At 37.0% G+C, this 18,349-nt stretch overlaps 1 protein-coding gene across 1 annotated transcript in view; it reads left to right on the forward strand.

Moving 5' to 3' along the window:
* FAM135B (family with sequence similarity 135 member B) overlaps positions 1–18,349 on the forward strand; it is a 438,393-nt gene that overhangs the window by 390,566 nt on the left and 29,478 nt on the right. The window contains exons 11-12 of the mRNA XM_069081364.1: positions 1,579–1,652; positions 15,792–15,946. Coding sequence (XP_068937465.1) covers positions 1,579–1,652; positions 15,792–15,946 — 229 coding nt within the window. The remainder of the gene's footprint in view (positions 1–1,578; positions 1,653–15,791; positions 15,947–18,349) is intronic.

Here is an 18,349-nt window from a genome sequence, read left to right on the forward strand (position 1 = left end):
TTTCTTTCTTTCTTTCTTTCTTTCTTTCTTTCTTTCTTTTATAACAGGACTACTTGGAGGAAAGAAGGAGTGTGTTGTAACATTAAGAACAGTAATTTAAAAGTCAGAAGGTAGAGTTTGAATCCTGACTTCGCTGCTCATTACCTCTAGGACCTTGGGCAAGTCATTTTAATTTGCTATCAGTAAAATGAAAGCACTACATTCTTGACCACTTCAGTGTCTGCAGACTTTTCTTTCTGTCTTCCTAAACTGCACTGGGCTTAAAAAAGGACTCGCTGTGACTTTTGGTTGGTTTTCTCTTTCAGAATTTGGTTTGGCACTTTTTTTAGTTGTAGAGAGGATGTGTTAAGAAAGCTTGGCAAACTTGCTGGCTTCACTCTGTCATCTTGGCTCTGCCCCCTGGAATGAATTTCTTCTAAAACTTCCCTGGCATATGTTTATTCAGTCTCTATTTATAGTTAAGGTCAAGAATAAGTCTTTTTTTTTTCCTTCAGTTACACAGTATTTTTCCTATTTTCCAGGAATTTTTGAAGGTTATAGATAGTGGTTCAGTAATCAAGTTCTCTCAGTACCCTGGGATATAGCTTGTCCACTCACCCAGAAAAAGGAGATGGTCTCATCACTATCTCCTCATTTATCATAGATTTCAATTCCTTGTTAAACAATCAAATTAATTTTGTTTCTTATTTGAATATTGTTCTACCTCATATAGAAAACTAAAATAGTTGAGCAGTTCTGACTTTTAGTATCACTAAACCATCCACTCCATCTTTATCCTTCTTTGATCTTCCTTTTGCCTTAAAATAACTGAAAGAAGTCTCTTTTCCCTGTAATATTTTAACATCCACAGTATGATGGAGATTGGTTATAAATAAGCATTGTTCTTGTATCCCAAGGGATTTGAGTGATATGTCATTAATGAATAAAGACTGCTCCAATACCCCAAGCCCACAAGGAAGAAAAATAGAAGAAAAACAAATAAAGAACAGCCAAAAGCACAGAAAGAGGCACTGCTCTGGAGAAAGAATATGCTGGCAACCCCAGTTTGGCCCTCAGAAAGGAGATCACGAGCCATGTATTCATGATATAACTGCACACTAGATTCTTAAAGACGCTTTCTGCTCTCTTCCACTTCCAAGGAAGAGAATGCCTCTTGGAGTGTAGAACACAGAACATTAGAGCTCAGACTTCAGCTGAGTCAGCACCCTGATTTAGCAAACAAAGGAAAAGAAGTCCAAAGAAAGAAAGCTAAGGATAACACAATGAGCCAACATTAGAGTTAGGACCCCTTTTTCATAAATCCTGGTACAGGGATATTTCTGTGTACAAAGAAAAAAAGGCAATATCACTACATCACCCAAGTTGAAAAGGGTAGAAAATAAAATGGGGATATTGGTGATTCCCAAAGATATATTTCTGCTCTGCTAGATACTGATGTCACGCCTCAAATCAACATAAATGATTGACTGGGGACATTTAAATGCTTGGTAAAAAGTCATATGATAAGGTTTAGCCAACCAAAGTGTCCATTTTGGGATAATTCCTAGGTTAAAAATGATTTATCATTTTCTTTTGTAGGTCAGAAGATTTTCAGAGGCTTTCTTCTACATGGAACACCAAAAGCTTTCTGTCCTGACATTTCAGGAAAGTGTGTAAGTAATTTTATGGCCTCAAATTGTATATACACACACACAGATACATATATATGCATGGGTCTATATGTGTCTGGGTGTATAAACACACATGTATTTCTGTGTATATATATATAGGTACACATATATACACATAAGTAATATATCAAATAAATATAAATAGATTATGTATTACATATAAGATTATATATAAATATGTATACATCTGTTTATATTAATTTACTAATTCACCCAAAACACTTATACTGAGATTCTACTGTGTGTTTTTCCATGTCCTGTACACTGAGAAAATATAGCTTCATAAAATAAAGTATAGCCCTTGCCTTCAAGGAAATTATAACCTGGCACAGGAAAGAAGACATGTATGCAGACAATGACAATACAGATTATAATGACATAGGTACAAAAGAAAGTACAAACTAAAGTGAAAGAAGTAGGTGCAGAATACATTATTTCTGCCTAAAGAGGGAAGTCAGAGAAGGTTTCATTAAAGAGGTGGCTTGTCAAGGGTGTGCTGGGTCCAGCTCCAACCACCTCGTGACAACCAATTATTAATTTTTTTTTTAATTTTTGGAGGGAAATTGGGGTTAAGTGACTTGCCCAAGGTCACACGGCAAGTTTGTATATGTGTGTGTGTGTGTGTGTGTGTGTGTGTGTGTGTGTTAAGTGTCTGAGGCCAGATTTGAACTCCTGACTCTGACTTCTCCTGACTCCAGGGTGAGTGGTTGTGTAGAAAATATTAATAGTGCATATTAAACTTAAAAGTATGTCCAGTATGTTTGTGTATGTATGTATGTATATATGTGTGTTTATGTCTCTATATATTTTTTCTTCTTTTTTTCCTGAATCACTACCTGTTAATAAGCACACTGATGATTTTAATAGATACAGATACTGAGAAAGAGGGTTACATGTGATTTAAATGATATAGTCAACGATTCCAAAATAAGGGACTTAATGGTGAATGTTCTAGTTCAGGAGAATATAAACACAAATAACATGAGATAAAATTCAAATGGTAGATAGAATCCAAACTGGAGAGAGTTCTGAATGTCAGAACCATATACTTACACATTTATAGACTGAAGGGAGACAAACAGAGCTATACATTAGGAACTATATGCATGATAGATCAAAGGATGCAGAGTTTGGAGGCGAAGAGGTTGGTAAGGCAGTTATTACAATAGTTCAAAGTAAAAATGTTGAAAACCTAAACTAGATTCATCCAAAAGAGATGTAGTTTTAATTTTTAAAGGGCATTTGTTTCTTCATCTCTTACTATGGAAGATCTGAGTTTGCCTTCCCTCTTCCATGTATCCCATCTTTTTTTTTCCTTTCCAGGAAAGATTCAAACAAACATTTCACAGAAGGAAACTGAGTGGGTGGCATATAAGCCAAACATATTTATCAAATTTAGCATAATTCTATAGAACTGAATCAAAGAGAATTGTTCCCTTCCCTAGAATCATACCCCCTGTTCTTTAAAGAATAATTTAGAAGCAAGTAGAGGGGCAGATTTATCTGTGTGCTAGCACTAAAGTACTCAGTATCTTGCTAAACTAATTTAGCTTAAGAATTGATAAGACTCCTAACTGAATGCAAATGACTCTCCTTTTTTCTCCTCTTTTATAAAATAAAAAAAAAAGGAAAACTTCGTCAAGTTTGCAGGGTGGGACATGGAATAGTGTGGAGAATGGAATCAGAATATTGGTGATTCTCAAAAATATATTTCTTCTCTGCTAAGTATTGGTTTTACTCCAACTCAGCATGAATAATCAAAAAGGACCATATAATTAATTAACTAATTAATTAAATGCTCAGTTAAGACATGTAATAGTATTTTATTTTCCCCCAATTGTATGCAAAAACATTTTTTAACATTTTTAAAATTTTGAGTTCCAAATTCTATCATATTTCTTTTTTCCCCTCCCATGTTTACCCCCCTCAAAATAAAGTGTCTTCCATTCTCTTCCTTTTATTCTTCCTTATTGTCATCCCTCTATTTTTCTTCCTTTTCTCCTTTTCTTGTTATCCCGGAATCTTATAATCATAAAAGGAGAAAGAACCTTAGAATATAGAATGTGAGGGAATAAAGTACCATTGAAAAGGCATTGGCTCTACATAGGATCTGAGTTCAAAAACTGCCCCTGACATTTACTACCAGTATGACTTTGGGCACGTCATCTCATTTCTCTAAATCCAAGGTTTCTCATTTGTAGAATGAAAGAGTTAAATTAGATGGCCTCTGATTTCTCTTCAAGATCTAAGCTCCTCATGTTAGAACGGGGAATATTAGAGCCCAAAGAGATATTAGCATCTAGGCTCCTACAATGCAAAACTCTTGCCAAGTATAGCATACCTAATTGCTGGGCATATCCCACCTGAGATTTTTAACAGTTTAAAAAAAAAGCCTAATTGGTGTGCATACATGAATTCATATCCCAGGGGAGACTAACCACCTGCCTTCTACCACCGCTGTGTAATTGACTATTGCCAGGAATATTTTAGCAAACTTGGAATCGGTTAGTCATGGTAATTATAACAAGAGTGAGCTTGGTGTAGCAGATAGAAAACTGGACCTGGAGGTGGGAAGACCTGAGTTCAGGTCCCACCTGTGATATAAATTGGCTGTGTAATGATGGGCAAACCACTTAATTGCTAAATGCTGTAGGCAATTTTCTAAGATTATGAGTCAAAGAGAAAGTAGAAACTGGCATTATTCTCAAACAGTAGTTCTCTTTACCAATGAACTGGAGTTGGTTCCTAAACTCTCGTTATAAAAAAAAAGTTGTGTGGCCCACACAGATGGATTGTTTATGTCACCTGCTATTGAAAAACCTTAACCATCTGTCATGTGGTACAGCTCTCTCATTTTTAAAAAATGGGGAAATCGAGACCAAAAGTAGTTATGGGGCTTTCATAGGATCACATTATCACATTAGGATCAGATCATGAAGATGGCCCCAGACCACTTGACTCTATCCCATGCCCCTTCACGACCACAATTTGCAAACTAAGAATCTGACAGTAAAGAACATCATCCTTTCTCGATGATTTATCAGTGAGAGATTGCTGATCATCTTTAAAAGTGTATCTGGTTTTGCTCCTGAAAAAACCATCTATTGTTTTCCCCTTCCAGTATGCTTCAATCACATCTAAAAGTGAATTAAAGTGAATTAAGATGAAATCTGTCTAAATACAATTTAGAAAATATGGATATTTCTCCATCATTTAAAACCAAATCTCTCAAGTGATATTTAAAACATTAATTTCACCTTGTAAAGTATACTCACAGTCTCTTTCTCCCTCTTCATCCCCATTCTCTTTTTATTCTTCTTCATCCTTCTCTTCCCCATCTTTCTCTATTTTATCTTTATCCCTCTCTACCCCTCTCTCTTTCTCTTTTTGTATTTCCCTATGCATCTCACTCTGCTTCTCTCTGTCACTCTCTCAGTTTCTCTTTGAGTCTGTGTGCCTCTCTGCCTCTCCCTATCTCTTTGTCTCTGTTTTTGTATCTTTTGGTCTCTGATTTTCTCTGTCTGTCTTTCTGTTTCTGTCTAATTCTCTCCCTCTCCCTCTCCTCCCTCTCCCTCTCTCTCTCTTTCTGTCACACACACACACACACACACACACACACACACACACAGACATATGTATGATGACTTCTTAGATTCAAACCCCATGCTTGGAAATTAAAAAGCTCATATAGCAAAACATCTTGCCTTTACGTGTTATATTCAATTCATTTGACAGGACATTTAGGCATAAGTATTTGAGTGGATACGTGTGCATATGTGTGTGAATGTGCTTGTGTCACCAGTGTTGGAATGACTTAATGGGGAAAATATGAAAAAAAAAATTGAAAATGTGCTCTCATGTTAGCAAGTTACACAATGTTCATATAAACAAGATACCACAACATGATTCCTCTGGTAATCATAGAATCTGAAATTAGAAAGAATCTGAAAAGTCTGGTTCAACGCCTGAAGCATTAATCTCTCTCTATAACTTCCCTGACAAATGGTCACCCAGACTCAGCTTAAAAATCTTCAGTGATACAGAAGTTATTACTTCAAGATGAATAATAAAGGACAGTTCTCATTGGTTAGAAAATTTTTTCTTATGTTAAAATCTGCCTCCTTGTTTGCATCCAGGGCCTTTTCCAGTCATCCTGATTTGTATCTGGCCCCTGAACCCAGATGGCTCTGGAGGAGAAAGTGAGGCTGGTGACTTTTTGCAGTCCTGCCTCAATTAATCCTATTCACTTGCTAGCTATGGCATCACCTTCCTCATGTCTCTGTCCTCTTTGAGAACAACGAACAAACAACATGGCTCCCTGTTATTTCTGTCCTTCTGCCTGATGGATTCTGCCTTTGATTCACACAAAATAAGACCCATCCCTCATTGACAAAACAGCCATCTGAAGGGAGCTAACATGTGCCCCAAGCCTTCTGTACTCTAGGTTAACACTTTTCAAATGTTTTGGTCTTAAGACCCCATTACATTCTTAAAATTGCCTGACAACACCAAAGACATCTAATTAATGATGACTCTAGCTATTCATATTTACTGCATTAGAAATTAAACCATTTTAATGATATGGTGAATATAGTTTTGACCTCACAAACCTGAATGGGTCTCACAGATCCCTCTACCATTGTTTGAGAACTGTTGGCTCTTGGTGAAACTTTCTCAACTTCTTCCATAGATAATCACAACTCATATTTTAAGCCCCATTCCTACCATGCTCTCCATCTTCTGAGTACTTACCCTCTTGTCAGCGTTTCCCCACAACGCCAGTGTGGCACATAGAATTCGTCTGTCATACAGCTCACAACAGGACTGCCATCTCTCTCATTATGGTTGTCATGCTTCTATGAAGGCAATACTAATTTTTTTCTCAACTGTATCACACTGTTGACTCAAAATTAAGCTCACTATCCACTAAAATACCCAAGTGTTTCTTATAATAATCATTATCTCTTCATTGTTTCCTACACCACCTGCCTTTGCATTCAATGTATTTAAAACTCAAATAGAGACGTTTATATTTGTGCACATTATATTTAATCTTATTCAATCCAGACCATGGTTCACACCTGCTAAGACTTGGGGGAAATAGGGAAGGAGGTCTTTATTCTGACATTCAGTGGATTAGTGCTTACTGGAAAAGCAAACATGCTCAAAAAGCTAGAAAAAATATTATATACCCCAAATACTTTAAATAAACCAGACCCAATGCAATGAGACCTGTGCCAAGCACATTTAGGGTTATAGTAGTTGAGATAACATTTCCATTCTTTATCCATGATTCTATAGAGGATATATAGGAAATAGATATATACACTTGTGATATGTTATTATATTGCATGATGTATCTCTTGTGATACACATATAAATATAATGCATATATCTAAATAGTGCATGCATATTAATGTGTTAGATTAGGTTGTGTTGTGTTGAATTGTATATTTATCTGCAACTTCACGTTTTTGGTTCTTTTTTTTTTTGAGGGCAATTGGAGTTAAGTGACTTGCCTAAGGTCACACAGCTAGTTTTGTGTTAAGTGTCTGAGGCCGGATTTGAACTCAGGTCCTCCTGACTCCAGGGCTGATGCTCTATTCACTGTACCACCTAGCCGCCCTGCAACTTCATGTTTTTAAAGTGTTTACTGGGGCACTGTAAGGGTTATGGGATTTAAAGATCTTCCATGCCCCGTTGGACTTGCTGACGTAGCAGGAAGGGGCGGAGCAAGAGGAAGCGGAAGCCAAGCTAGCGTTCCTTCGGTGGCTGGCGGTGGTGGTGGCGGCGGCAGCAGCAGAGGCAGTGGCAGCGCGAAGCCCTTTTTGAGTTAGAACTGCTAAGGACTTTCTGCTAAGGACTCCTGCTGAGGACTGCCAGGGGCCGGAGCTGCTGGGAGTGCGCTTCCAGGACGCTGGGTGGTTGCTGTGCGTGGGGAGAGGAGGACCTTTGCCTGAGGTAGCCTGTTCTGTTTTAAAGGCTTGAAAATGTGGGTGCTTTCTACTTTATCTACCTGTGCCAATATCATAACTACTCTGATGGCTTTCACTTTCTGGTTTTGGGACTCAGTCTTTTGGTATCTTAATAAATTTTCTAGTTTATTTCCTCATATGGCAAACATGACGTATTTCCTAATGGATAATTATATCAGCATATTTGTAATCTCTATAGGCATTGTGAATATGGCATTGCTGATACAGGCACTTAGAGGTTACCTGATATGTTCTGCTTCACATGGGCAGTACATGTCAGAAGCAAGACTCAACTGAGATTTTCCCATTTCCAAGGCTATTCCTCTTATACCACAATGCCTGCTGCCTAACCACTGCCTTCCTTCTTTTTTATCCCTCCATGTACCTCCCCCCCCCCGCCCCGCCACAATCTCTCCTCTATCATCTAACCCCTAGATTTATCATTCCATTGATTTAGGAAAGGAATCAGACTTGTGATTGCCTTGATACAGAGAATACCTGGATGAGAAAATTCCCTTCGCCAATACAGGCCTCCATTTTCTCTGCAGTTTGCTCAGTCATTCAGCTAGCCAGTGTGTGTGTCAGAAGTGGAACGTTGGAGTAGGGGAAAATATATGACACACACACATCAACATATACATATGTGTATGTATATATATATACACTCATGTATCTTTGTGTGTGTGTGTGTGTGTGTATACGTGTATGTATAAATGTGGAGTATTTACAATTACTTTCAAGTCCTTATCTGTAGGAAAGGAAGAAAAGGGAAGGGGAGGGGAGTTGAGACATTTGTACAATGCCTACTACATGGTAGGCACTATACTAATTGCTTTTCAAATTAGTATCTCATTTGATCCTTATAACAACCCTGCAAGGCAGGAGCTATTATTATCCTTATACTGAAGCAGGCATTAGTTAAATGACTGACCCAGGATCACACAGCTTAGTTAATTATCTTAGGCTGGATTTAAACTCAGGTCTTCCTAACTACAGGCCCAGTGCTCTGTCCACTGAGCCATTGAGCCCTCTATGTGAATAGACATTCCTGTGATTTTATCAGCGCAGGGAAAACCATGATCCATGTTGTAGTACAAAGTACATTGAAGGAATATGGGATTTAAAGTACAATGACCTGGGTTCAAATCCTTAGTCCTACCACTTACTAACTTTAGAAATGTTACCAACTTCTGCAGATTTCAATTATAAAATGAAGGAGTTACCCGTAAGGTTCTTTCCTTCTCCATATCTTTGATTCTGTGTTTCCTGGTGTGGACACTCGTCTTTCCAGTGCAAACTTGTATGTACTATATTGTCTTCTATGAAATACATGAAAATAAGATACCCAGAACTTTGCCCTAATGAGCTTTTAAACCAAAAGAAACTAAAGTCAAATTTTCTCCTAACCAAAAAGTAGCCATGACACAGTAACTTCTAAAGTTACACTTGAAGTAATTTTTTTTTTCAGATCTCATTGTAGTGCAGAGATGACTCTGGTTTTTGAAAGTGACAGGTAACAAAGTAACAATCATTTACTAAAAGCCTACCAAGAAAATTAATACCTCATTTGATCTTCATAATAACACTGTGGCATAAGTGCTGCTCTATTATCTACATTTTACAGATAAGGAAACTGAGACAGTCAGTGGTTAAGTGACTTGTCCAGAGTTGCATAGCTAGTAAGTGTCTGAGTCTGGATTTGAACTCAGGTTTCTTAACTCCAAGCCCAGTGCTTTATCAGTTTTATCCAGCCTACCTAGCTATAGGCTTCATTATCAGGCCAAGTGCTCTGATGAGTCTTCTCAAGTTGGAAAGCTTCCACTACTCTATGTATCACTAGCACCTTCCCCTCCCCCAACACACACACACCACACACACATACACACACACACACACTCAAACAGTATATGTTTCTGCTTCTGACTAAACTGGCTTTTGAATATGCCAACTAAGACTAATGCAATCCCTTTGGTGATGACCTTCTGTATATACCTTAATTGCATACATAACTCTCTACATGATTGATGTATATAATTACCCTATTTGCATTCATGAATAGCAGCTTGAGTTTACCAAACTCATCTGTTCTGCATGCAAAAGTGGAGATTTACATGCAAATAGAATTTCAGGCAGCAGGCAGGTAAGGCAGCTGGCAGTGGTTAAGAACAATTGAAACACACCAATGGTATGTCTGCATGTAGATATGATCTTATGGGTGAACTGGAATAATCCTCATTAAAAATTCTAATCCCTTCACATTTAATATCTTCTTTAAAATGTGGATAATAGTACTTTTTTTTTTCAAAAATTACCTCTCAGGGATATGAATAAAGTGTTTTGTTGTCTACAAAGAGCTATATAGGTGTGAACTAATTTTGTTCAATTGTGTAAATTAATTATCTACTATGCAAAGAATAAAGTGATTGTTTGGGGGAGGATTGAAAGTTTAGATAAGGTATTCTCACTTTTGTGAAACTTGTTGCCTAGTAGGTACATTATATGCCTACTAATAACATTAATACAAATGAACACATGTTAAATTCATCAGAAGAGTTCAAACAAAATGCCATGAAAAGTCCAAAGGGATCTAGGACAATATCATGATAAAGGTGAAATTTTTGTTAATTAATTAATCATTTATTATCGCATACTTACTGTGTGCTCTCAGCATAAGAAGTTGAAGACATTGTGAACAAACCTTTATTAAGCTCTTGTTAGGAGTCTTCAGTCATAGGCTTGATGATCACTTATTGGGTACATTGCTGTGGCTGTGCTTGGAGGGGGTAGAGGTCAGAATGGACCTCTGCTTAACTGAAATTCTCAAGAAATTTTGCTGGATACAAGGTATAGAGCAAAAAAAGTAATAATAACTATTCCTACTACTAAGAGCTATTGTTTATATAGTGCTGCATATACCTTGGAGATAGGTGCTGTTATATCCATTTTATGGATGACAAGACTGAGGCAGGTGGGAGTTGTGACTTGCCCAAGGTAACATAGTTAGCAACTGCCTGAAGTCCAGTACACTACCCAATCAGTGTGCAACCAAGTTTCCAAATAAAAGGCAGGCTCTGCCCTTAAAAGATTTACAATGTTATTAGAATCAGGAGACATGTAATTAAAAAAATAATTAATAGCAAAAGGCCTTGAGTTTTATTGACTTTTTTTTTTAATATCCACATAATTTTCCCCACTTTTCCTCCCTCCCAGAGGGCCATTATATATATAAAAATACTATCTTTCAAAGACAAAAATTTAAAAAGGAAAGGAAAAAAATTAGCAAAACTGATTGTAAAAGACTGAAAAAAGTCCCATCTCTCCAAAAAGGAATGGGAAGGCAGTGTCTTGTCATCTCTTCTTTCAGTCTATGCTTGTTCTTTACAATTTTGTCACATTCATTTTTGTATTTTTTGGTGGCAATTCTTTCCATTTGCATTTTTGTATTCATGTATATATTATTTTTTCTGGTTCTGCTTCACATGGTTATCAGTTCATACACGTCTTTCCATGCTTCTCTCTACTCATCATATTAATCGTTTCTTACAGAGCAACAATATTCTAGTACATCTAGGGACCACAGTTTGTTCAGCCATAGCCCAATAAACAGGCATCTACTTGGTTTCCAATTCTTGGCTATCACCAAAAAAAAAAAAAAAAAATGGTTCTATCAATTTTTTTGTGTCAAGGGTTTGATTTCTTTAAAAAAAAAAATGTCTTTTTTTCTGGAGAGTATCTGGGAAAGATGCAAGGACAACAACTTGCCAGATCAAAAAGGAGAAGATGTATTATGTACACACTGCATTTTAAACAATTTAATTTGAATAGTAACAACAATAATAACAGTAATGCTGAAAACAACAGCAACAACAATAATAATCTCTTTGGTCAGATTCAGAGGCAATACTATAAAGACTGAGAATAAGAGTCCTGAGTTTTACTTCTAGCTCAGATACTAATTGGTTGTGTGACCCTGGAGAAGTCTTTTCTTCAGACTCAGTTTCTCCCCCTCTAAAATGAATGAATCCTGTCTACGGTCCCTTCTTGCTCCAACATTCTAACATTGTGACTCTATGCTAAATGAATTTATGTTTTCTATCCTGTGGTTAGATTATCAGTACCATGAGGACAGGCAGAATGACTGATTTAATCTTGGTATCTCCCCAACACTGAGTAGAGTACTCCACTTTGTTATTTTATTTCTGGAAGGGCTGGGGAAGGAAGGTTAGGTTGTCCAGATACATAATTTCATATAGATAGAAATTGCCTGATATTCAAACTGGTTTATAAGAAGGCAGATCACTAATTCTCTTGTAACTTAGTCTTAAAGATTTGCCTTGGCCATTAAGTGTTTAAGTAAATGGCAAAGGATCACTCATAAAGAATATGTCAGAGGAAGAATTTTAACCCAGCACTTCCCCAGCTCTAAGGCTGGCCCTTTATTTTCTTCTTCATTGCCTCTAATTCCACACATAATAAGCACTTGATAAATACTTTTAAAATATGAACTTGATATTAAAACAGTGATATTGATCAGTTTTGTTCAGAGGAGGCAAAGCATCTCAGGACCTCAGCCAGAGGACCTGAGTTCAAATCCTGACTCTTCTACTAAGTATCTCTATGATCTTGGGCAGATTACTTAATTTTAATGCCTTAATGTTCTTCTCTGTTAAAAAAAAATAGAGTGGGAAGGATGATTTAACTTTGGCCTTCCAAGGTCTAAATATCTTTAGAGAACTAGAGCCCTTTCCTGTTTTAACATCTGTTCAGAAAGCAGTCCTTCCAGACTCACTGTGACCAAAGTAACCCTGATCTTCTGATTCCCAATCTATCACTCCTTCCATTACACTGTTGCCTTCATTCATTTCAATGAGTCTTTTTTTCTTCTCTCAGTCCAAAAGTAATATCTAGTCTATGTGTATACCTTAGGTCAGCAGGAGTAACAAGAAAACTAGGTTATAATTTTCAAAAACTCTGTGGTCATTTTATCTCTAGGTTAGAGGATAGGGCTGAAGATGGATGGGTGTATAAATAATATCTAGATAGATTATTAGAGGATTTTCAAGCATTTATTATGTATCAGAAAATGTGCTAAGTACTTAGAATAAAAATCCAAGCAAAAAAGTCAACCTTTACCCTAAAGGAGCTTATATTACAATGGGGAAAGGTGATACTTAAAAACTGGAAATGGGAGTGGGGCAAAATGGAAGGAGGAAAGTGGGCATGGATGGCCACAGATTTAGTATTCATCAAAGGAACTTAGAGTACAGTAAGGGAGCTAAGATATGAACACAAATAACTATAACTAAAGGTATAGCATGTAAAGTCCAATCAGAGTGGTTAAAAATTATCTGGCAATTCAAAGGAAAAAGAAATCACTTCTGACCAGAATCATGGAAAGCATCCAGGAAAAAATAGCATTTGAGTTGGGAAACATAATACAAATATAATATAATTATATATAATAATATAAACAAAATATAAATATAAACATAATGCAGGCCTACCTTGGCCTTTAAGGATAGCTAAGAATTGGAAAGTTGGATCTGGGTCTTCAAGAATAGGTCAGAATTATATATGTGGAAGCTGGTCCTTGAAGGATGCATAAAAATTGAACAGGGAGAAATAGGGAGAGAATGGGCTTCTAGGGGGAGGGAGCAAAGGAACATCATGTGTGTTGGAAAGGGGGAAGCAGGTGGGAGACAATATTATAATTTTTTTCAGGGAAAGGTAATTAGTCCAGTATTGGTGAAGAAAAAGATTTATGTACAAGGGAAGTGGAAAAGGAAAGACAGAAAAGAAGGTTGCAACCAAATCACATAGGGTCTTGAGTACCCATTGTGGGTATGTTGGTTCCTTCTCTTGGCCATGTGGCTATATGGAAAGGAATTATTTCACAAATGCATGTAGTTGTTAGCAAATCAAATTGAGAGACACAATGTGTGGGTAATTAAATACAAAAATAGCCCCACTTGTGAAAATGCATTTCAAAGTCCAATCCTTCCAATAATTAGATGGGAAAAAAATTTTTTACATATTTTGCAAAGGAAAGGAATTAACAGGTTTGTGAGGGCATGACTATTCATTTCCTAATACGGGGATCAGTTTGTTCCATAGATCTGAATGCCTTCCAAAACAAACTCCAGAAATTTAAGGAAAAAAAATTATGGAAAAGAAAATGGCCTTCATTTCTGGATGAATTGATAATTTGTGAAATTATGAAGTGGGGCAGACATGCCCAGTTTTTTGGGTACTTACCAGGAAAGACCATGATTGGCAGCAGGAAATGGGGTAGAAATCTCACTTCTAATAAGGCACAGAGACAAATGGTGAAAATATTACAGAGGCAGAATGTGATATGGAGATAGGGAATGGGATGGTGAAGGAAGGCTGTATGGGGAAGATGGGAAGGGGAAGAGGCAGAGGATAGCACTCACATAACCATGCATTAGAGTTGGGAGCATTTGAGCAACATGGACCTTTAGTAAATGGAAGAGTGCTTAGAGGGCAAGAGTTGGAGGATTCATTTTTCTAGGATATTGGGGAAAAAACAGACAAACTATCTTTCCATCTTGTGATTAGTTGATTAACATATCCAAATCATTTCAGAATTATAGGTCAAACTCTAAAGTCATCACCCCAAAGTTATCGGCATCTTTTTGATATTCTGCTGGTTTGGAACTGTGGAGGATGGATTTTATCTGTAATTTAGATATCGAAAGAACAGAAACCTTGGCAAGCAATGTCTAGATGTTTTCTCCTGATAACTAGGATGTGAATTTTAGTTAATATGAGATACAATTTGTAAATAATGCTCCTTTGATATTAGTAATGGTTTATCCATGATTTCTAGGTTCCCTTTTGCAATTTTATTTCCTCTAAAACTTACTTAGTAATTAGAAGGGGTAGGTGTGGTCAGGAGAGCAGAACAAGATATATTTTTAATATTATGCAGATATATTGAATTGTTGGCTTTGAAATTCACCAAGGGGCAAGAGAGACTTTTCAGAATTTTCCCTCTAGGACTGATGAGAGGTGGTAATTAAACCCATATAGCCCATTCTTAGAGTATGTGATATACTAGGAAGAACACTGAACTTGGAGTCAGAAGTCTGAATTTGAGGTCTAGATTCACCACTCACTATGTGATCTTGGTCAAGTTTAAAGAGTCCTAGATCTGAAGTCAAAGGTCCTGGGTTTGAATAACAACTTTGCCACTTATTTTCTGTGTGACTTTGGCCTAATGCCTTAACTTTCTGGGCCATAGCCTCTTCATCTGTAACAATAAGGGAGATTAGTCTAAATGTCTAAATGTCTAGTCTTCCCTCCAAATCTATGCTCTGAAGACCACAATTTGCAGCAATGAAATAGCACAAAGATTGTTGGTTTTGGAACCAGGAGTGGGTTCAAATTCTGGCTGTACTGATTACTTCTTTAGGACCATGGGGAGATCTCTTATCCTCTCTGGACCTCATTTCTCTCATCTATAAATTGAAGAGTTTGGGTCATATGACTTCTGAGGTCTCTTATCTACCATATGGCAGGGATATATGGACTACAATAACAACTGAAGAATTAAATACAGTAACTTGAAGAATTAAAAATGAATATTCCATAGAGAACAATGGAGAAATTCATGGTGTGTATGCGCTCTACTACCAAGCTCTGAAAGTAGTAGTGTATAATCAATTGAAAACTTTTAAAAAGTACAGGAATATAGGATTTCATTTATTAATTTCATATTCATATAATAGAAAGAAAAGATAGGCTGGTCACAAAGTGGGGTGAAGAGTGACGAGTGGACAGCTCCACTGATAGTTTTACCCGTCAAGAGAAAGTAAGAAAGACACAGTACACAGAGTGGATTCCCTTTGGAGAACGTATGAGAGGGCATGGAAGAGAGTTACACAGGATGGGCAGACAAGAATAGGTGGCAGTTGGCATCATTGGTACAACTTTCAAATCAACATAATCACAGATGAGTGTTGGGCTCACAAAACTGAACTTTTATTACCTCATCTGTTAAATAGAAATAATGATATGTTCATTGAACCTTGAAGAACTGCAGAAAAGAAAATAATATGTGAACTGCAAACTTTTTCATGAGCAATTGTTTACCTCTTTCCTATCTTTGTAATGCATTTTTCAGGATCCAAAGACAGAGTCAGATTGCTTTGGATGTCCGGAATTCTGAATACTTTACCAGCATGCCTCCACTCCCAGCAGAATGCCTAGATATTGATGGAGACTGTAACACCCTACCAGTCATTTTTGAGGATAGATACATGGAACATCCTGGGAAAGGTTAGTAACATCAGAAGGGCACAACGAACAAAGATTTAAATTTAAATGATTTAAAGGGAAAATATCAAAAGTGCTATTTTTCTGACAACCCCAAGCAATGAACTCTGAATCACTGAAATAACTAGTCAATACAATGAAAGAACAAGAAATCAGTCATGTAATTTGTGCAATTAATTCACATATATTTATTAAGCATTTCAAATGCATAGCTGAGTACAAAATAGTGGAGAAGATATTTTAAAAAATAATAAGACATGTCTCTTATCATTCTGTAGCCTGCAGTCATGATGTATAAAAAAGTTTTAGAGATATAATTTCTGGGAAGTTAATCATTTTGTTAACCTTACTAGCAATAAGTAATTAAAGGGGTCAGTGACACTCTGGAATGTCAAAGACCTTTCATGGGACCTACTCAAAGCTTATATGCCCTTGGAAGAATAAGTGTTCCTTAGAGTGGCAATTGACTCTGTTTGGTTAACAAGTAATGAGAGAGAATGAATATTATAATGAGATGTGGGCCTATTCTAATGAGGGTAAGGGTCCTGACTTTGATCATGTCATTTACTTCCAAACCACTCCCAGCCTAGCATAATCTAGTCAAAATATTTATCCCCAGGGGCCGATAGGTGGTGCAGTGAGTAAGAACGAGACCTGAATCAGTTTGATTTGATCCCAGGTCATCTCAACTCTGGGCCGGTGCTCTTAATCACTGAGCTACCTAGCCACCCCTAAGCAATTGGGGTTAAGTAACTTGCTCAAGGTTACATGGCCAGGTGTTTCTGGTTGGGTGCTAAGTATCTGAGCCTGGATTTGATCCCAGGTCATCCTGACTCTGGGGCCAGTGCTTTTACTTGCTGTGCTACCTGGCGGCCCCTGGCCTCAGATGCTTAACACCCACACAAAATAACTGGCCATGTAACCTTGGGCAAGTTACTTAACTCCAATTGCTTTAAAAAAAATTTATCCCCACTCAAACCTGAATAGAACAAATGGGTTTCCCCACCTAGGTGGGTTCTGAACAAGATTGAGGAGAAAGTTAATCCAGTCTTATTATCAGCAATGTCTTTCAGATGTTGGTTTGGCCTAGGAGAGAATAAGGTTTCAGAGAGGGATAAATCCTGTGTCTTCTAAATATTAATAATTAGTTATTTGATAATCATTTCTCTCACAGTCTTTTATGGGGTATAAGCCACAAAAAAAAGTCTTAGTAAGTGATATTGTATGGTAATGATATTAAGAGACTTATAGAACAGAGTGCTATTTGACACCCAAAGGGAAAAGGCATTAGTGTCTAAGTCATGGATGGGAAACCTGTAGCCTGGAGGCCACCCTAAGGTAATAATAATAAAAGGATTTATTCTGTAAAATTTGGATTCAGTCTAAAGGCCACACCTGGAAGGTCACATGTGGTCTCAAGATCACAGGTTCCCCACCCCTGATCCTTTAAGCAATGGAGCCAAGGAAGAATTTGAGTTGGACCTTAGAGGATTGGTAATAATTCAACAGGGAAAAAGGAGAGGGCATTCCAGGTAATGAGCATAGTATGAGAAGAAGCATAGAGATAGGAAAGTTTAGAGCATGTTTGCAAGGCAACCCAGTCCAATGGAAGGGAGTAGTATATAATAAAGACAGAAATACAGTGACTCCAGACTTCGGAGGGTACTTTGCTTCCTTGCTTCTGAAGGTTTTTGAGCAAATTTGATTTGGTCTTTGAGCAAAATGATTTGGTCATATACAATGGAAGATGGATAAATAGATTAGAGTGCGGACAGTGGGAGATAAGAAGATCTATTATGAGTCTTTTGCAATAGTTTTGATACAGGTAGAAAAGAAAGCTTTGTCCGAGAGCAGCAACTATCAAGGAGATAGAATTAGATTGGCATTAAGTTAATTGATTGTGAGTATTGCCATATTCTCCCTCGTCTTCTTCCCCTTATAATCATCAACATCAATCATTACTTCTATACTTTTACATGGAAACTCATTTCATTTTCATTGAACAAATATTTATTAATTGCATTCTACTGTTAAAGAGCACTGCACTAGTAAAACAGATGAAAACCAACACAGTCTCTGCCGTTTAGGTCATTTCAGTCTTGGTGTAGGAAAAGCCAAGGACACTGTGGAAATAAATAAGCCAAGTTCTTTAGTGCTGGGTTTAGGATTCAGCTCTGTAAGAAACACCTTTTATTCATTTTGTTAAGCAATTGCTCAGAGGTAAAATATCTGATGGGGAAACTTCTCTATCACTCAAGTGGTCATGTTTAGTTTAGAAAGTATGGGGCTTAAATGTTATGAAAGTTCTCAAAATTTTCTCATACTTTAAGGCTTTTGTTACACCTTCAGATCAAGAACAAAATATTCATCAGAGTTAATAGCATGGCTTCAAGGACTGAGCTAAAG

Source organism: Petaurus breviceps, unplaced genomic scaffold, assembly GCF_028583685.1.
Source record: "Petaurus breviceps papuanus isolate PSGF00001 unplaced genomic scaffold, PetGlider_PUasm1.0 98, whole genome shotgun sequence".
NCBI classification, from domain to species: Eukaryota; Metazoa; Chordata; class Mammalia; order Diprotodontia; family Petauridae; genus Petaurus; species Petaurus breviceps.